The sequence below is a fragment of the Bombus pyrosoma genome, linkage group LG5, assembly GCF_014825855.1.
Source record: "Bombus pyrosoma isolate SC7728 linkage group LG5, ASM1482585v1, whole genome shotgun sequence".
Taxonomy (NCBI): Eukaryota; Metazoa; Arthropoda; class Insecta; order Hymenoptera; family Apidae; genus Bombus; species Bombus pyrosoma.
The window spans coordinates 1,357,169-1,378,268 of NC_057774.1; the positions used below are offsets into that span (position 1 = coordinate 1,357,169).

Sequence of the window (21,100 nt, forward strand, 5' to 3'; positions counted from 1 at the left end):
AAGCGAAAGCATAAGAATAGAGAGAAGTTCCTAAAATACTGTCAATATTTATCTATTGTTACTGATATATATATTGCGCTGCATACATATATAAAATCAAAACATAAAATTTAAAGATTGATTTTGTAGTATATAATAGCTATATGTATAACAAATAAGATAAAATTATTATATAATTTTAAGATCCGAAACATATTAATGATTAAAATTAATAAGTTACATAGTTATGCATATGTTAGTAGAAAATTTGTATTGTTCTATTATTACATATTTAAACATACATATAGACTCAACATATTTTCTTATTTTGTAAAATATCATAACAAAAAATAATAAAGAACAGTTTGTCAAGTGTATAACAATTATAGAATAGAATAATGTAACTTTGGATGGTCAAGAGTTTTAAATATGTATGTATTGTTACATTATGTATGATGCATAATAAACAGTTAATTCAAATCGATGACTTGTAAATTTCTACTGATAAAAAGAGGTCACAACAACGAGGTTACCAATTTCAATCAATTTATTTTCGGCAAAGAGAAATGAGAATAAAAGAATACAGTGGCCGTTACTAAACTAACTTCTTCGATACGGCGCTTTGTAGTAGTGTTACTTGACGACCGCAAATGAGAACGACAGCAATTGCGTAGCGTAGCGTATTGTCGACTATAGTCGTCGTTCAGCTTTGAGGATGCATTCGGTGGCTGTTGATTATAATCTACGCTCGCATCAAAGAGATTAGCTACTTTTTTAAGTAGAGGAAAATGCTTACATATATCTAATAGGCATCCAAATAAGTGCCTCCTTCTTTTCGATCATATTTTTCAATAAAAATATTTATAGAAAATGTTGAAACATTTATAGTATATGTTAATACATGTTATTTCATTGCATTTGCATTAATATAAAAGATTATATTTTATTTCGATTATATCATAATCTATGATGGCAATAGAATGTGCCAATAAACACTAAATCTAAAATATCACGATGGTAGCGATTATATTCGTCCCTTTTTCGATTTTGTTTTATTGAATGTTACATATTCCATGATATTAAACATTATTGTATTCTTGTTAAGCTTTAAAAAATCGTACTACCCTCACTACATACTGTTTACATATTGGACATTCCGACATTTGTTTGCCACAATTCAAACAACAAGCCATATGGCCACATTCCAGGATTATACATTCAACTGGTTCATCCCAACAAATTTTGCACAGATTTTCGTCCAAAATTTCAGCTTCTATTAAGAATAAGGTGTGCAAGTTAAACATTTTTTATCCTTAAAAAGTCAAATGACCAAATGTTTGATAAAGAAGTCGTATCTTACTTATTCTTGACTGTCTGTATTCTTCCCATAATCTTGAAGCTCTATTCAATAATTCGCATCTTTCTACGCAACCTTTATAATCAACTCGATTTGTACTTAGCAAATTTTTTAATTGCTTCACGTTTAAACATTCCAGTTCTGATAATGTATTTATGTCAGATAATTTTACAGGATTCTACATAGAATGAAAAAAAAGTAGAAGAAATATAATAATACATACACACATTATTATGAGAAAATAATTATAAAACAATATTATTATAATTATACATACCATAGGTGCTTCTACACATACATCAGAATGTTGAATATTAGAAACTTTTGAAATCTTCTCTTCTACCGAATGTATCGGTTCTGCTCTTCTATTCGAATAAAAGTTAAGTCTAGAAATTGTTTCTGGAATTTCATTGCCATCAACTCTTGAAGCATTGATTTCATGTGTATGATTAAAAACTTGTGTATTATACTCATCATTTGTAGTTGCTGATCGGTTAGGGAGAGAACTATCACTGAAATTAGAGTTGAATAAAGAAATGATTTGTTAAATACTTTTCATTTTTTTGTAATTTCAATACAAATGTATGAATGTTTCCTTTCTCCTCTTTTTTTTTTATTAGATATACGTGATACTACAGAAATCTATAACTCTCAAACAAGAAATATACGATATTAATACTTGTAATTAACTTTGATATCGTATGTTTTGAATTTAGAGTCGATGAAATAATTTTGGAATCTTTTTGCTCCATGCAACTTTCAGCTCCACGCCAAATGGAACTTACATGTTTCCTGCATCTTCCATACTCAAATGAACATTAGCACCACTAGCAAATGTCATTAACAATTTTATCAAGTCTTCCTTTTCTGTAATCAAAATGAGAGGGAAAAACAAGAATATTAAATATCTTTCGTAACTTAAACTTTTTCTTGCTGTGGTATACACACCAATACATCCTTTAATCGGTATCTTCTTTGCCAACAGATACCGTTGTATATCTTTAGACCGTATTTGTACAATTAGACTTCGTGTTAAAGGTCTTCGTGACAACATATTACAAGTATTACAACTTAATATCTTGTCTAAACGCTTGATTACACATTCAGAACAAAAATGCCTCAAACAATCCATACATTGTTTCTGAAAATATTTCATAGTAAATAAATAAAGTACTCATTTTTAACATGTCTTTAGTAATAAAAAGGTATGTACATATATAATACAATGGTTCTTACCTTGCGTGTGAAGAAGCTGAATTTTACGTTACAAGCTTCACAAGCCATACTATCTTATAAGAATAATTTAATAATAAAAATACAATTGAAAATTTAGAGGTTAAGTTTACACAGCCGGACAAAAATAAATATTACATAAATAAGTAGTAAGAGTAAGTACAACTTAAGTAAATAAATAGTTTCAATTATAAATGTACTTTCACTATAAATGTTAATAAAAAGGTATATGAAAAAAGAGCAAGATCATAACACGCTATATTTTTATAATGTACCTCCAGCGTATTTCAAAATATCACAACTTGATAATTAGAACCATAACAAATTCATATGAGGTAATAAAATATTGTAAAATACAGTAAAATTTCGCAAGATTTTATTACAGATGGCGATAAATGGAAATGTAATGTAATAAATAATCTGTAAGCAATAATGTGTAAGTATGATTGCTACGTACGTAACTTTTATCACATATTCGATATTGGAAATACAACTTATCTACAATATATGTATTATCAGTACCAGAATTTAGTGTAAACTACACACATGTCGCATAACGTCGAGTATACTTTTGAATAGTTGCGATTTAATGTTTATTTATTTTCGATTTTCTATGTTATTTATCTTTTAATAATAATTTTCTTATTATACATTATTTTATTCTTCTTATCGTTTTATCTATTGCTAGTTGAAAAATATTTATACTATGTGAAACAATTTTAGTTTTGTTCGTCGCACATACTATTAAAACTGTTAATTACTCTTACAAGGTAACATATCTAGCAACAAATATAGTAATAAGAAGATTTTCATTCACTGCAATATGCTGTTATAGAATTAGCCTAATTGTGTGTTTAGATAGATAAATTTATGTAGTTGATTATACGTTGAAATTTTAATACGCGTACATGTATGTACACGTACAAGAAAATTGAATACGGAACATTATACAGAGAAGATGACGAGAAATAAGAGTATATATACACTATACATACATACATACATACGTGTATTCGTTCGAACGCACATCGATACAATAAAAAATTATCGGAATCACAATTGTTGTGTAATTTTAAACGACTGAAAGGTACTTTTCTACTGTATTTTTATTATGATCTAGGACGATACGAACACCAAATAAATTACTAAATATAATATGGCGATGAAAAATCGTGCACGTGCCATGCGCGCATGCGACGTATGCCTCGCAATGGGGGGCCGATAAAGCGTAAAATGTAATTACATATTTGATTTTCCATCAAGTCGAGAAAGCGCAGCTTTTTTCAGTTTACGATCGTGGAATTCAAGAAGTAATAAATGGGTATTGGTCAAAATCGACTTCGATCTGGCTTTAAAGCCAAGCCTAGTAAAGAAAAATATTTCGAAGGAAAGGAAAGATGCGCGTAAGTAAGTTAAGTACATATACATAGAGTAGTTGATTCATGTCATACCTTTTTTCGACTTGGGAATATACATACTATATGCATGTATCTAGACTTAGCTTAGAGTGATTTTATTTACATTAACGGGTGTATCGCACGTTTCAAATTTCGAGAAAACTGAGTTTCTCTCTTTGTTGCTCGATCCATTGACTGGATCGAAGGAAAGTATCGATTTTTCTTTTCTATGTCATCTGATTCGACAGTTGCAGCATCTTCGTGGAAGGCATCTTTCCTGGAAAAATATCAAAAATCAATAATTCAACAATAAAGATAATAAAAATATCATAAATCAATAATTTATAAAATAAATGTGTATTGACACACACACAAACGCATACATGCGTATGCATTTGTACATAGATATGATATGAAATGGTTATTGAAGTTGTACTTGTTTACTTATATATTTACATACGTATATTTATTCTCTGATAAGCGGAATAACGATTTTGGACAATCTTTGAAGTAAGGCCAACACTCTCCATGAAACTTGCCTCTATTTTCAGCTTCAACATATTCTTTTAAAAGGTTCGAAAATGGTGATTTGCTGGCACTGTAAATAATACATATATATATATATATATACGCATTACGGAACACGTTAGGAAATTTGGATTTCGTTTTCAAAGATACCATACACATAACCAAACAGGATCATAGAAGAAGAAATCGGAATAAATAAAAATAAGTACATAGTGTGCATGTAGGGTAGAGTAAGGTGCGAAAGATGCTTACGTGAAAAAAAGTTTGAGCATTTCCCCGATTAAGCCGAAATTGCTTAGGGGATGTCCCTGCACTTCACAGATTGCCCTTAATAGACAGGCCTTTCCATTTAAACCGAAATTTGCGAGCATATCTTCAGCGGTACCATACAAAAGAGCTCTTTCACCCCCGTAAAGTGCATTCTTTGGCAAATCTGTGAGTGCTTCTCTTTTGCTGATTCCACGTTTTACGAATGTCGCGATAAATTCTGCGGCATTCGATCCCTGATCCCTTGCAGTAGTATCAAACGCTGATGGTAAAGCGCCGTAAGGGTTTTCGTTATCGGTCAAACCCAGTTTGTCGAAATCGACTGTAAAAATTATGACAAATAAAAAGTAAGAATGAAAAGAAAAAAGAGCAGAAAAAATGGAAGGGAAGATGATGAAAGCAGTTGGAGCAGGAAAGATCGATAAATGTCTATACATATATCGGACATAAAGAAACAGGGATGTGTATAACGTAACTAAATGACGGAAGATAGAGAAACGAAGATAAGAGATGAAATGAGCGACGATAGACATATGTACTCACTGGTAAAGGGAAGACTAACAGTCATGTTGCTAAGAAAACCATAGGGAGGGTATCTGACAAAAGGTAACGCCAATGTTGGAGTTATCGTCATAATCGTGCCTGGTGGTAAAGCTATTCGACCATCGTTAGTTATCCAAAGCAGTCTCTTCTGTCGATGGTGGTGAGAAAATAAGTGTCCGTTATAGCTGTTGCCGTTGCCATTGCTGCTACCGCTTTCGGTATTCGAAGACTTGAGAAATAGAATTAGTCCAACCAGTGCCAGTATGCTTCTTTTTCTTTCCATCTCTTCTCTTCTCTTGCGTACTCTTAAAACGAGATGAGATATCGTAGGAGAAAAAAAAGAATCAATGAATCCTGAGGCATGCGTTTTCGCATCGGATTTAACATAGGAAGAATCGTGAATTAAAAAGATTCCCGTTATCTGTGTAACATCGTATGAACACATAAACATGCGATATCTTTGTATGCACGGTACGCGTCGAACGGCAATGTAGGGCATCGTATAGCAATAGTCGCAATCACGCAGCAACCGCGAAACGTGTTCAGCGTATGTTAACATTCCCGAAATCGTAATCGTAACCACAATCGTAACGGTAACGGAGGATCATTGGTATGTTCATTTTTATCGACAGAAAATTACGAAAAGATCGATTCTATTCTTTCACGATATCGCAATTGTCTGGCGTTGATAAATCGTACATAGACCGCATATGTGCATAGTGTGAAAACAACAAAGTGTACACGTGTTCGCGTTATCATTTATCTAATAAGGATCTATTTTGTTCGCATTTGACTAGGCGTAAGAAATGTAAACTCCTATTTTAATTAGTCTACTCTGTAAATCATCTTTATCATGGGCTCTTTGCCGACGCTTAAGCGCGCGCGTATGCATCTTACACGTATGTATATATATATGTACAGATAGCGCGTTCAGCGTTTCTTATAGGGCGTTTGAAAGTGCTAGCAGGAAATCTAAAGGAAATGAAAAGGTGGGTCAACCAAACGATATAACAAAGTATATAGGTATGTTATATTGTATGTTCGTATGCACGCACATACATACATGTGTAAATAAAGTTCTGTTGATATTCCTCGATCAACGTTAATACGTGCACCGAAATCAAGATTAAACGAAACTAGCTCGCTCGATGAATCGAATCTTGAGATACCGAATTAAGCAATCACCTCGCATACGTTTTTCGTTTGCACCGTTAAGCCCTGTTGTAAATTTGGGTCGTAAGTAACGAATAATACAATATGTTTCCTTTCCCTTCCTTTGCGTTTTTCTGTCTTTTGATTTTGTATTACTATCCATTTTGTAGGCACTTGCTCCCTCTCTCTCTTCACCCCTTCGATTCAATCATAATTTTCCATTCTTCCCATTACTTTCTCTGTTCCTCCTTTAGTACTTCTAAATTACCAGTTACTTTTTAATTTCCTTACGCACGTATCACATATTCACGGCATTTTGCTTAATCGTTCTACTCGATTATTACCTTTAATAAAGAACTGTTGTTTTCAATAATTTCTCATTTACATCACAATGTTTCCTCTGTTTCCCAGTGTATCCTATTTCTATTCGAATAAGATGGCTATATTTATTATTAGGGTTGCTTTGTGGAAAAAGAGACACATTCAAATCGAAGAATAATATAGGTACATCATATTATCGCATGTTTATGTAAAGGTGTTCAAAGTTAGAATCGAATAAAGCTAGGAATTGAAGCAAAGATGAGACAGAAAAGATAAAGACACGTGACGAACGATAGAGAAGAAACTCTTGGAAGAAAGTTCAGGAGAATTAGAAGGGAATTAAGAATCGACTGTTACACGTCGGTGTAATGTAGTAAATACCTTCAATTTGCAGTAGAGACACGTTGTTTGTTTCATCAAGGTGCGTTAGGCACCTCAGACGGTCGTTGTACTATAACTGGGCTAATTTTGATGGACGCTGATTATCAGGGCTACAACATAATTGCACTTAATACCACAGATTCTTCGCTGCTGATAGAAATCCAATAGGACCAGTTTCTTTATTTCTCTAACAACAAGTCGATGTTTCTTCTTTTTTAAATATCTGCATCTGTCTCTTCCATTAGATTGTAATTGTAACACGTACGGTCACACGTTATCTGGCTACAGTCGATGAATTTTACTATTTTCTTTACATGTCCAAAATGACTACTATTCGTTCCGTATTTCTAAAGCGAACATGTTACACAGATATATATTTTATTTCTAAATATACAATTGTGTATCGTATCTACATATATATGGCATATCATGTAGCAATTTATTATCGTAATTTATATTTTAGTGTAGTTTAGCGCGTGTACCGCGTATGCAACAGTTCTCTTATCGAACTGTGTAAAAGTTAATCCGCGTACTGGATATGTATCACGTAATGGTTCGCGTTTGTGTACCGTAGGAAGCTACTGACTCTCGCCTCGGTTTCGAACTGACCGGTAATCCACTCGGCGCTTCTCATTTTACGAGTTCGCGCGTTATCCTCCGTTACATTACTTCCCACTCACGTGTATTCGCGTTCTTTACGTTACTATCGAGTGCTATTGACTTTCATTCCCATCGTTTTATTATGCGATATCATATCTTCTTACTCAAATCTTTTTACTTACTTTCTTTTCCTTTCTTTCTTTCTCTATCCACTCTTCTTACAAAACTATGGTAGATCGTAGCTTGATAAAAGTAATTGAATGACCAACTCATAGTAAAAAAAATATAATAAAATTCACAACGTACTTTATTACAAACTTTTTAATTGAACAATATAGTTAATTGTAAATTGCTCGGAGAATCGACACGGGTAAACGAGCGCAAACGCAGATTTGACTCATTGTCAGATATACATACCTGGCCAAAGTAATCGTAAATAATCAAAACAATTTTATATTATATTTTAATATCAATATTTTCCGCTTTTAGCCGAAGCACGCTGCAAAATGTTGCGAACGCACCTAAGCGGAATCGAATAAAAAATTTTCCATTGATACACGCGCGTAATGAATAGGTATAAGTATTCTAATTTCTATATACATATATATGGGAAAAGAAAGTAAGAAAGGGAGAAAAATAGAAGGAACAATATGCAATGCGTATCATCGTTATAATTTAGTATCAATACAATAACGTTACCTCGAAATAAAAATGTTTCTTTAACTAGCTGTTGTTTAATTTTAGTTCCGATAAAATCAGAAGGATGCCGTTTAGCTCTTTGTTATTTCTTCAGCCGTTCGATTCAATTTAAAAGTAAATGGGTATTTACTATGATAGTACTGGGTATTTCAAATCTAGAAAAATGCAAGCCCGTTAGTAACTAATAAACAAAGATTAAATCGTAAAAATTTGTATTCATATATAACATATGTAAAATCATTGAGATGAACAGAATTTAATATAACGAAGGTATTCCGAAGGAAACCACGAACTATCATTGCGAAGATTCTTCTATTTTTAAACTAATAAATCTTCTTATCTACGTATAAAGGACAATCAAAAGTTTTCTTCTCTCGTTCTGCTTGTTAAAGAAATTGTAAATATTTTCGATAAAATATTTGAAATTACGTTTAAAAGTAAGAGAGTGACAGGGAGAGAGACGGGGCTGGGAAGAGAGTACTCAAATTATATGTACGTACGTTACGAAGGACAGCTGACCAAAACGACAACACTTGAAATCGTACAAGTTTTAAGACAGTTCGTATTATCAAATATCAATATTTTCCAAATAAAGTCATTAAAACGTTTTTTTTCTTTCTTCCTTTTTCCCATAAAAAAATGGATTACGTACATACAAGGAAATATACGTAACATTGGGATTCGAGAACCTTTATTATGTTATTAATCCTTTCCAATAAAATATTTTTCTTACTCGTTACGCGTTACGAGAAACAGACAACGAATTTGTACACCTGTCGCGTGTACTTACTAACGTGCATGTGCTTATACGCGTATTATTTGTATTTATACAGAAATAATGCCAAAATAAGCATTTATGGATTTAAGAATTGTATATAAGGTAATAACTGAAACAAGCAAGTCTTGTATATAAAAACATGACCTTACGTAATAAACACACAAAAACCATCTTTCATACTATTCTACATTTCTCGAATTTTCCCTTAATTGTCCTGTACATTATACGAATATTATTTTTAATTTATTTTTATCGAATAATCTTAGTTGATATATAAGAGTATATGAAAATATTTAATTTGACCGAATATGTTTACTCGGAATTCAGTATATGTAATAGAATAATGTGTAGATAAAACAAATACAAACATTCTCTCTTCCTCTCCCCCTTTTTCCAACTCTCCTTCTTTTCCTTGCTCATTCATTTAATATTTTTGTTGGCCACAAACAATAGGTAATTTGGAAAAATTCCTTAGTACATACTTCCTTTATGTACGAATGCTTTCCTTTCCATCTACCTTTCTTGTAGATGATTATTTTTTCCCAACTCATACATTTCCAATATTTAATCGAACGTTTTAACAACTCCTTTCTCTTCCTCTTCTTTTTTCTTTTCTTTTCTTTTTTTTTTTTTTTTTTTTTTAATGAAAGAGGAGAATTTACCAACATGAAAACGCGAACTCTGTATGCTTTTATTTCATTTACCTTATCTAACGTTTCCAAAATCGTAAATACATTAGAAATAAATTCGACGAATTCGGCGAACGTTTCGACACTACTTTCCGTTAGATATCATTATCAGTATGCATTTAGAACATTCGAACAAGGCACGCTTATTGCTTTTATAATTATGCGACTCAGTAACGAACCAACGCCTGGTGCTTCTCATACAAGCATTCACCATTTATCGCTTCTTCTGTACCCCTTGCCTCTCCGATAGAGCGAACTTTGAATGAATTAGGAACTATGAAGATACATTTCGTTATGAGAATAATTTTGGCTTGCATGCGTTATTTCAACTCTGCTTTTGCTTTTACTAGCAGGCAAGGGAGCACATGAAACAGAGGTAAACTGTAATGCTACCATACACCACTCGTAAAACAGACGATTTGGGTATATTAAAAACAATGGGAACGGGTAACAGCAACAATTCGATCGGAATCGGAACAGTATTTCCTTGTATCTTCCGATATTTATATTTGTCGTTTTCGCCGTTTTCGTCTTCGTCATCATCCTTGTCGTTGTAATTCACGTTATTTAGTGTGTGATCGAAAAATGTCTTATCGATCGAAGACTATCATATTTGCAAGCCTATCTTTTGTCGGAGAGAGATCTATTCTTAAACTATCGTAAAGTATTTTCTTAACAGTTTTTAACGTAACGGTCTCGCAACCGCTGTTTATCGCAATTTAAAAATAAATTTGAATCATATTTTGTACATTAAAGAAGTTCGTTTTGTCTGAACACGATTTGGATATAGCTCACGTATCGATGCATACATACATACAAACTTATTTTGTTAGTCATACCATTGCATCGATCCACGTTCGCGTCTACATTCACACTTTCACGATATGCGCCACAATTAATGTCGCAGTACACATTTCATAGGCACATTTTCCTAACACTTCCTTCTCCATTTGTTTCTTCTTCTTCTACATTTTTTCTTTCCTTCCTTCTATCCTTATCATATCCTCCTATCTCTCTTCTCTTTTCTTCCTCTCCCCCTTCTCCTGTTTCCCCTTTTCTCTATCTCTTTAACGAATTATGCCAAACGCTCGAGCACACGATCAACACATTAACTAGCTACGTACCCGGCAAAAAGGTTTCTATATGGATTTAATTAAAGTACTTAATTATTGGATATAATATATAACTAACGGTTATATATTATAAGTCTTTGGCGTTTGTACCAATGATTTTTCTATACGTGATTTATATTCCATGACGCTAATTTCCAAATAACGAACGTTTAAAAATTCGTGCTTTTGTATAACGTACGTTGAATCATGTGGCTGTAATATAAATCTATGTATATATACTTATCATCTATAAATCTATTTCTTAATAGGCACATGCGCTTAGTATTCGATATATGCATTTACTGTGATCCGTAAACGCTGTTCACGTATTTCGTGTATCGTTTTTCTTTTATTTAAAAGACATTCTTTTTTATATTTGCAAAAAACGAACGGTTAATAGATATTATTACTTTTTCCTACTACCGTTCGATTGTCTTAGGGAGGAAAGGGAGATGCATTAACTTTATGCAAACTCGTCACTATGTGTACAAATCTCTTTTCGAGCAGTCTTCTTATCTATCTAACATAAATGCGAATGTAAACGCCATAAAAATCACAATTGCTGTAGGTTACTGCATATTGCTTTAACAATAATAATGAGAGAGAGAGAGAGAGAGAGAGAGAGAGAGAGATTACTTAAAAAAAAAGAAAGAAAGAAGAATATCTACTTGTGCTTACAAAATGATATACTGACGAATCTAAGTACTGTATAATAACTTTGAAATATGGACAGGAACCATGCACAACTATTAACGCCATACGATTAATTCGATCAATTAATATCAACAAACAGAGAAAAGAAGTAAAGTGATCAAGATGACAACGAAACATAAGAAAATGTTTCCGAATTCTTTGGCCTGTTTCTGCTATAGTATGTTTGGCAAATTATTATAGCGTAAATGTATATAAGAAACGATCTAAAGTACAATAAAAAGCAGAGCTTAGAAGGTTCTTACTTAACCAGTCTATTTCTTTCTTTTATTTGTCAGAGAGAATGGAAACGCGTAAATATTAAAGTTCTTTCAGTATTATATCAGCGACGTACTATCAGCTTTTCTTTTTACTTGTCTTCTCTTTCTATTACTTCTCCCTTACTCCCTATGAATTCTAGAAAACAGTCACGCATCTGTGATAAATTCGCGTGTTATAAAGTTTATACAATTTTTTCTGATGAATTACGATACACGAATAAAAACTTGAACGAGAATGTAAATCGGTATTCGATCTAACTCTTCCCCTTGTACCACAATCTTTTATTTGCAACATAATATTTTGGCACTTGTTTGACCATCAATCTCACGTTTGTTCTGTCAATAGTGTATTAGAATAGACAGAAATATAAACACCGAAACAAAAAGGACGTATCTTTCTTATTCAGTGTCATTTCATCACGCGATACAATATTCAGTATTGATGTATAGTGTATATGCGTGATATTTTACTTTCTCAACAAAACGGCAGAACTGCTTTAGTATAATCGGAGCGATCTTCCAATCGGAAGAACTATTGTTACTGCCTCGAACAACACAACGGATACTAAAAAACAGTAACAGTACCGTTCGCACGTGTACTTTTGTGAGTTTTCGTTGTACATATGTTATTTTAAAACAATGCACCCATAAATCACGTGCCGTAAGAAGACAATCACAATATTCGAAGAACACTATCATATACACAATTGTTTAATGGCTAGTTACTATATACTTCTGGTTGTTCATCAAGTTCAAAAGTCTTTACTATTCTCCTTGCTTTATACATGTACGTACCTGTTTGCACATATACGTACATATACGCAAAAAAAATTGGCGAAAGAACAAAAATATTAGAAAGGAAAAACATGTAAATCGTCAGATTTTCTTTTATCCGATTCGCGAATTTTGAAACTACGAGAAAATATTTAAAAGTGGAAAAATATCATAGGTTGAGGTTAAAGATGCAAAAAAAAGGAAAAAAAAAGAAAAAAGAACGAAAAATTATCAATATTATGATGACGATATCAAAGCGAAAAAATTGTTTTGTATCCTCCACGGCAAAATGGAGAATCGAAGGTTAAAAAAAAAACATCGATATAAGCTACGAGAAACGCTGCTCTCGTTAAACCGGTACAGCCCCCTCACGTTCTTTTTCCTGTTGTCGCACAGCAACGGCTGCCTCAACCAGTAAGTAAAGACACTTGAACTTGTCTTTATCCTCTTCGGGTGGTGTCGGAGGTGGCGTCTGATCTGTATGAGGACTGTGAGCATTACGTGTACCATATACTTCTGTTTCATGCTGTACATCAGAAGTTTGAATAAGATGTTGTCTAGGGGCACTCCAATATGCAGCTTCATTTCCCATGGAAGATTCATCATCGTCCCTGTGCAGGATAAAATGGAAAAGAAAAATAAGAATATCAGTCGATTTTTCGTTATTAGCGCGACACGCGTTGTTATAAAGTCGAAATAATGAAAAACTGCGATGGTGTATAGCAATATGCCTACCCTCGTCGCGCTGGGTGGGTAATCGTTTCATCGTAAGCACCAAGTTGGCTGACATTTTGTTCAATTTTAGTTTCCGAGTAAGGATACACTATTACACTCGGCCACTGTGTCGATGGACGTTCCTCCTCGCTGTGAGAACTGCTCTCATAGTCGTTTGGACTATCCTCTTCGCTTCTGAGAAAGAAAGAAACAAAAAGAAGAAAATTATGAAATACGAAACGTTGTTGACGATCAATCATTGCATATGACAGTATCAAAGCGTAACTTGTAACCAACCGATACATTAATCCAGCAGAATCTTCGTAATCGTGATCTCTACTACGTTTCGGAGCACTCATGCCTGCTAACGAATCCCAATTTTGATTGGATCTTGAACCAAGACCGGATGATTGTTGGTGACTTCCTGCGGGCATCTTTTTACCGCGGCGAGATATCGTGTACTGTAGAGGATCGTGGCCTTCTCTTCGAATCATTTCTGGTAGAATTCGCCGTCTGGCGTTTATGAACCAATTGCAAACCTACAATGACGAGAATAGACGTCGAGAAGGTCACGAAATGAAAATTAAATAGAGCAGTAGAGTATTGTACCAACCTGAAGTACAGTCAAATGCGCTTCTTGACTCAGCTCCTGCTTCTCGTTGTCGCTTGGATATGCATTGTATCTGTGCTCGTAAAGCCATCGTTTTAAAATTTTCACTGAAGTTTTCGGTAGGTTTCCACGACGTTTTCTCACGGAATGGTTACCAGAGTGATGAACTATTCCAGAATGAACTTTAGTGCGTAACGCATTCGAGTCATGTTCCGTATCAGAACCACTTTGATCGTCGTCGGTACTACTTGATGAAGGAAAACGTTCTCTCGCTGAAACATAAAACAACAATCATTGAATTAAATTTACACAGTTCTTCGCCATCGCACTCGTGTACATTCTCGCAACATATAATCATTTTCAAGAAAAGAGAAAAAAATCCACATATATACGAATATTTGTATAGGTATACAGGCGTATATAGGCACAGGTATATAGATATATCTAAATTAAAAAATCTCATTGAATCTCAAAACGAACATATTGCTCGTATATCGTTACATTATTTAAAATAGATATGCATAAAACGATCAACAAGATTAAGCTATTCAGATTTTAGAACTAAGCATTTTTAAAACATATGCATGAAATCGTTGGGCAATAGAAAGTAGATAAGAAATGAATGAGACAAGATGTAATTTTCTCTCGTTTCACACATTTCGTCTTCCCTTCCGATATTTCCCCTTTTGAATTTCTCGATAACGTAAAAGCAACTACTTTCTTCACTTTTATCTTTTTCATATGTACAATAGTAATTTTCTTTTTCGTTTTTTTTCTTCTTCCTCCCCTCCCCCACCCCCGTAAATATATACACCCGGGAACTAAATTTGCGATCCTGGTTAGTTTGCACCGTCGACTAATCTTAGCGTTTGAATTTGTGGTTACGTAAGGTCCAGTAACCCGACAGCATAAAATTAGGATCCAAGCTCCTCGCGGCTAGACGAAAACTATGACGACGTCGAGTGTCACGATGGCGATGGCGATGGCGATGGCGATGGCGATGGTGATGGCGATGGTGATGGCGATGGTGATGGCGATGGCGATGGCGATAGCAGCGACGGCGATGACGACGACATCAACAAAGATGATAAGAATAGCATACAGTAACAGAACGATATCTCAAACATTATCGGCTTGATGGAACAGAGAGCTAACCAAAGGAAAAAGCCACCTAGCGACCTTAGTTTGGTCGGTACACGAAGAGACGTTTCTTCGTCCATCGAGCTAAATATACAACGAGTTGCTAGCGAGTTTACAGATGCATCGTGCGTTCTAGTGGCGCACAACGCTATCTAATAACGTAACCGCATCTCTTTTTCAAACAATCAACTCGATAAATCAATATAATTAGAGAATGTAACGTCTTAAAGTAAATTATGTCATTGTTTTATGAAAAGAAATAAGCTTGCAATTACTCTTATATATTTTCAATATATATTGACAACCAAAATATGTAAAATAGAAAAATGAACTATCGTTAAACCATAATATGTGGTGCTTTCGGAATCATTAAACTTATAATTTGACCGATGGCAAACATTGGCTAATATATGGCTATCTATTAATATTATAATTTTACTATACCTGCTTTTTTTCAAAATTGCAATTTATCCTGGAAACATTCGAAAATAATATTATAATATAATTAAATCTACAGAGTTCTTGGAATTTTAAAACACAGACAGATGAGCGACATAATTTAAATTTCAAACGATTTCGTGGTTTAGATGTAATCAAAATATCTTAATCATGTCTCAATGTTTTTAAGTATCGCAAGGCAACTGGAAAATAAATTTAAAAATATCGGATCGATAACGTAAGAATATTACGAAATTAAGTTTCATAGAATATCTTAATATCTATCTACAAAGTTACATCGTAATACTGACAGTCGGTGACCCGTAACACATTTGGAAGTTTTCCAAAAGATCATCATAGAAGTACGTGATGTTAATAATTAGTGCTTCTGTTGCAGTCAAAAATATTATACACTGCATGCAACACAGATTTTTCTCCTATTCATTTTTGGACTTTACTTTCCCGATGAATTCGCTCTCTGTTTTGGTTTGGCTACTGTGAAATTTTTGAAAAATAAACAAAATCGAAATCTATCATAGCTACACCATAGGAAAAGTATTGCTTGAATTTTCTTTGCACTCTTTTTTGTCATTAACGTTGAAAATGAATTTAAGACTTACATAAGAATTATTTGACTGTAACCTTCGTGACATAAGCTTACGTACACGATGCCCGACATATTTTGCATTCAATACACCGATCAAAAGCATTAAAGACGTAAATAAGTTTCACTGATATGTATTCCAACTATCTATATCAACGGATACTGTACTACTTGTAATTTATTACCCCAGATCTTATCCGGTATTGATAACTCCTAGTCAATAAACCACGTACGCAACACGTATTATAAGATTTGAAACTGACAAACAAAACCGTTCCTAACAAAAAATCAGATAATTCCCAAACATTACCGCCCTAAACGCTCATACCCAAAATCAACCAACCCATGAAGGAATAATTTCAATCTGCGCTTATCAAGCACGATAATTTCTCCAAAATAAACTTGCCAAAAATTTAAATTCTCTTCTTTAACAGCAATTACCTAACAAATTGTATACATTTGCTCTTCCACCTCTAATAGCTCTTTCACCTATACATACCATCTTCTCGCAAATCAAATAACAAAAAAATTGTTCTTCTATCTCTGGATACATGTAGTAAATGATAACAGTTGATTTGAATGAACTTAAATGGTGCCCCATGGGGTTTACATAAATGCTTACAGGAATCTTCGACTATGATTATATACATATATATAAGTTTGCCGCATATCGCAGGATATATAATTTCTCCTGTATGACATCGTGTCATGTCTTATCAAGCATTTTAGAAAAATTGATTTTAAGTACTACTGGTATATGTAACTGCATACGTAATTGTGTGCGCAACGTTATTTCGAAGTTATTTCGAAATATTCATACGAGTATATTCCTCAAATATTATTCTTCCGATCGTATTGGACGTTATACAACGTTTAACTCTTTCGAGAAGATTCGAACACGGTATTACCTTTTCTTCATAAAAAAATTCAAAGAATTACGCAAATGTTACGTTTCTAAAGAAATTCAACAAATTTGAATCGATGATTATTGTCACACTCTTACCTGTCACAAACATACTCGTACGCTGAGTCGAGGGAGAATTATCGTTATGTGGCATAATCGATGATGACAAAGGGGACATTGTACGACGACAATCCGTATTTCGTGAATGGCAAGAATTATGTTGTGGCGGTTGATCTATTTGGGGGATAAGTTGATGTTTGTGTCGATGATGATGATGATGATGGTGGTGATGATGATGATAACGGTGGTGGTGATGATGATGGTAATGATCATTGCGATAATGACGACGATAACGATGATAACCTTGCTGCTTCTGTGGATGTCGAGGATGTTGATGCTGATCATCGTGACAATATTGATTACGATACTGATGAAAGTATTGTTGTTGTGTACCTGTCATTCTTTCGGTACTCTGTTTCTGTTCCAAGTGCATAGCGGCTGGTGGTAACATGATATTCTTGTAATTATAAGAACTTAAGAAGCTCGGTATACTTTGTAGAAAATATCTCGAAACGACAATAAAGCAATCGAGGAAAAATTTATCGCGATGTTCCAAATCTTCTTTGATCGTACGTCAAACTTTGTCTCATTCCTACAATCATGCTTGCAATCTATATAGACGTTTGAACGATTAACGTACATTTACTTTCATTATTAAGCCACTCGTCGTTTCTTATTTTTTTGCTTTTCAAATTTGGCGCTGTTATCAGAATTTATAGAAATAACGCAGGACGAAAGACTTCGTTTACAAGATATGTCATGGATAGGACCAGTGATATTATCAATCACCTTAAACACCGTCGTTTCTCCTTTATTGGCCGATACTGTTGTTGCATCGCTGATTCTCGTTTAGAAAATGGCATTGATGTCGTATTCAAACGCCTTTCACGTAACACAGCTGTGTCGTCTAGCGAATTCACAAAAGAACTTTGTTTTCTTCGTCATTTTTAGATGTTGCGTGACGCTCTTCACTTTAATTTCCTTCGACCGTCTTAAAAACTAGACAGTTTAGCTTTCTTAAAATCCTCAATTGTAATACAACTTCCTGAGTGTTATTTCGTTCGTTCAAGTTTGCTTTCGCTTATTCCTTGCAATCAGGAAATATGTTCTTCGTAATAATATATTCTGCTTGCAAAATGTAGGACAGGCGATAACAAAAAATATACATGAACAACAATCGGGATTTTCTTGCTTTGAATTGAAAACACGGTTGCTTCGCTTCTTTGCGAAGTATTCGCTATTTACAACGATACCGAAGAGCAGCGAAAGAAATGAGAATAAAAATATCTTTTATATTGTTTGTTTTTAACTGATTATGTGAAGGAAAACTGATCAAACACAATCGGACGACGTCGACAACGCGACTGGGCCAACCATGTCGGAAGCCGGCTTGACAGAGGCGGCTGACAAGAGACAAGTCAAACACGAGAATGAGTGCATGTGCGCGCCTAGCAAGGAGAAAGATTTGCGCGCGCGTATCCACTTCCCGCTTCTTGGCCTGTCACTGGTCAGCCATTAGACTCTCTCTGTTTTAGCCCCCTTCCTATTTGCGTCTTTCCCGCCATATAAACTTTATAAGAATCTATCGGAGCGGTTGCGTTGCTCGGTGTATTCTCGTAACGATAGCATAGCGAGTGCGTTATCCCTTCCAAAGCAGGTATAAGAGCTATATTGGCGGGAAGCATACTTCGCTATGTAGTAACACGGTTGTATAACCCTAACCCTAACCCTAACCCTAAAGCTAAAGCTAATCCTAACCCTAACCATAACCGACATCTCCGTTTGGCCCCCTGTCCATTACTCTTTCAATATTAAAACAAAATTCTTCATTTTCAGATTCTATATGTATATCGTTTGTTTACAGAAGCATAATTAACAGTAATATTAATTTTCCATTCCAATCGATAAATGTCAATCACAAGTCAAATTAATAATTAACAAAATATACTTGTAATATTTCACATTAACAGCAATTATTGATTTTTTTTTACAATACACCCCCCTGAACAGCGTGGATCTTTTTTGACAAATTTCATTTTTTTTTACATTTATTACGAATCAATTTATGTATATGTACAATGTAAGTATTATATATGTGTATATATATGTAGTGTAAGTAATAGTGTAACCAAATACATACACCCACACACACAAAATATAATAAATACTTGCACATGTATTGGAAAAATATAAATATGCGTATTTATGAGTGTATGTGCATCAGTCTGTGGATCTCGCAACTACGCGGAGTTCATTCTACATTACGCGATCAGTCGGTGTTTCTAAACCCTGCGTTATTCAAAGGGGAGAACACTGTGTATGTAAGAGAAAAGCAGAAAGAAAAAATAAAAGAAAAGAGAAGAAAATTTTACACGTTTACTGTACGTTACAAAAATGTGTGTTATTCGTTCGACGTACCACTAAAAAGGTAGAGATATGAGAAGAGATAATATGAGATAAGGTTATGAGATAGAGTATAATCTAAGACCAAGAAAAAGCACGAATCATTTGCACGTGCAGCTAGTCGAAACGTAAAATCCGTTATTTCTATACATTTGAAGATAGAAAGTAGAATTTCTCGAAGTTTTTGGTGTCCTCCGTTATTTATACAAAAGTTATATAAAATAAAGAAATTCTATCTTGTGTCTACCGTATATTTCGCAGTATCTTAAAAACAAATAATGTAGAAATTTGCATGAAACAAAAATTACATTATTTTTCTTTATAGCCTAAGCTAAGTATGTAAAATACACGTATATACCTACACGTATTTTTGTATATATACACGTTTAACTGAACATTAAGAAAATTACAAAAAATATGTAAGTAATAAGGGTTAACGATTTATATACGATACACATATTTCGTCGTAATATCTATCTAAATTTCTTATATTCCCTTCATTTTATACGTCGATAAATGTGTATAAAAGCTCGATTTCGTTTAAATAAAACCCATCTCTCTCTCTTTCTCTCTCTCTCTCTCTCCTCTCTACCCATCCTCAAATTTTGATGCCACTATTTATCTCTGGATGTCTAGGATAATGTAAAAGCGTATTTTTATCTTATCAATTCAACCCTTACATGACCATTCCAATCGATGATATTTCTAATGCGATAAGCCTATTGTATGCGACGATCATATCCCTGGCTTTTTCTCTCCATTATTCAATTGGTAAGAAACGTATCCCTCTTCATCATTAACATATTTGCTTTAGAATAATTGTTGAATAATATTATGAAAAATTTATATGTGATATTTTTATTTCTTTTTTCTCGCAAACGTGCTTTTCAACAATTTATACATTCGTATATGTGTACATGCATGAATACATTTTCTCTCTGTCCAAACTAAGTTGCGCAACACTTTTTGTTTGATCGTAATCGTCACAAAAACTGTTTAGTATCTCGACCCTAATTACTTTGCGAGGCTTTGTTAGTTTCTTTAAATGGTTTAAAGTTGAAACGAATGTTGAATCATGCGTGTAACTATCGAATGAATTTGTACCTCTTATTAGCTATCTACCGCTAACGCAAATCAGTCGAACTGAAGGAATTGCCTTAAATTAAACTAAGAGAAATCCCTTTATGACGTTTAAGCTCAAAAAGGAAGTAAGAAAAAGAAGAAAGTATTTATTCTAATCTTCATGTTTGAGAAAAACAAATATCAAAGTAATATAATAGTTATATTATATGTTTATAATATGTAGATATATATTCTAAGAAACTGTCAGGTCCAAAACACCTTTCTGCAGGTAACAGAACGGTCAAATATCAGAATTATTGCTTTCCTTCTAACTGACAATTTGTCAGGAAAAGAAAAAGATGCTTGAGAAAAACAAATATCAAA

General features: G+C 33.7%; 3 protein-coding genes and 1 long non-coding RNA gene across 12 annotated transcripts in view; 1 reads left to right on the forward strand and 3 right to left on the reverse strand.

Annotated features, from left to right (window-relative positions):
* Window positions 1-508: 508 nt before the first annotated feature.
* On the reverse strand, window positions 509-3,741 carry LOC122567490 (E3 ubiquitin-protein ligase RNF34). Of its 7 annotated transcripts, none has more exons than XM_043726067.1 (7): window positions 3,577-3,741; window positions 2,573-2,625; window positions 2,285-2,477; window positions 2,122-2,203; window positions 1,614-1,848; window positions 1,340-1,514; window positions 509-1,252 (listed from the first exon to the last, which is right to left on the reverse strand). In XM_043726067.1, the coding sequence occupies exons 1-7, from the start codon at window positions 3,596-3,598 to the stop codon at window positions 1,080-1,082; spliced, it is 933 nt and encodes a 310-aa protein (XP_043582002.1). In that variant the 5' UTR covers window positions 3,599-3,741; the 3' UTR covers window positions 509-1,079. The 7 variants fall into 7 exon arrangements, with proteins under 7 accessions (XP_043582002.1, XP_043582001.1, XP_043582003.1 ...); XM_043726066.1 differs by having other exon boundaries at window positions 2,573-2,621; window positions 3,573-3,741; XM_043726068.1 differs by having other exon boundaries at window positions 2,573-2,621; window positions 3,577-3,708.
* On the reverse strand, window positions 2,573-8,983 carry LOC122567491. Its single transcript, XM_043726072.1, has 5 exons — window positions 7,159-8,983; window positions 5,305-5,609; window positions 4,747-5,083; window positions 4,427-4,564; window positions 2,573-4,243 (listed from the first exon to the last, which is right to left on the reverse strand). Exons 2-5 carry the CDS (start codon window positions 5,585-5,587, stop codon window positions 4,087-4,089), a joined length of 915 nt encoding a protein of 304 aa, XP_043582007.1. The 5' UTR covers window positions 5,588-5,609; window positions 7,159-8,983; the 3' UTR covers window positions 2,573-4,086.
* LOC122567509 lies at window positions 3,843-15,920 on the forward strand. The gene is made up of 2 exons (XR_006316781.1): window positions 3,843-3,972; window positions 14,996-15,920. It is a non-coding gene; the product is annotated as an uncharacterized LOC122567509 (long non-coding RNA).
* The window catches only part of LOC122567488 (homeobox protein AKR-like), a 16,396-nt gene continuing 5,202 nt past the window's right edge, over window positions 9,907-21,100 (reverse strand). For 2 of the 3 annotated variants that reach the window (XM_043726062.1, XM_043726063.1), the window contains exons 3-6: window positions 14,109-14,377; window positions 13,793-14,034; window positions 13,517-13,690; window positions 9,907-13,392 (exon numbers count right to left, since the gene is read on the reverse strand). In XM_043726062.1, the coding sequence (XP_043581997.1) occupies window positions 13,131-13,392; window positions 13,517-13,690; window positions 13,793-14,034; window positions 14,109-14,377 (947 nt within the window). In that variant the 3' untranslated portion in view covers window positions 9,907-13,130. Of the gene's footprint in view, window positions 13,393-13,516; window positions 13,691-13,792; window positions 14,035-14,108; window positions 14,378-17,644; window positions 18,022-21,100 lie in introns of those variants that run through there. The other variant, XM_043726061.1, reaches the window with a different exon arrangement.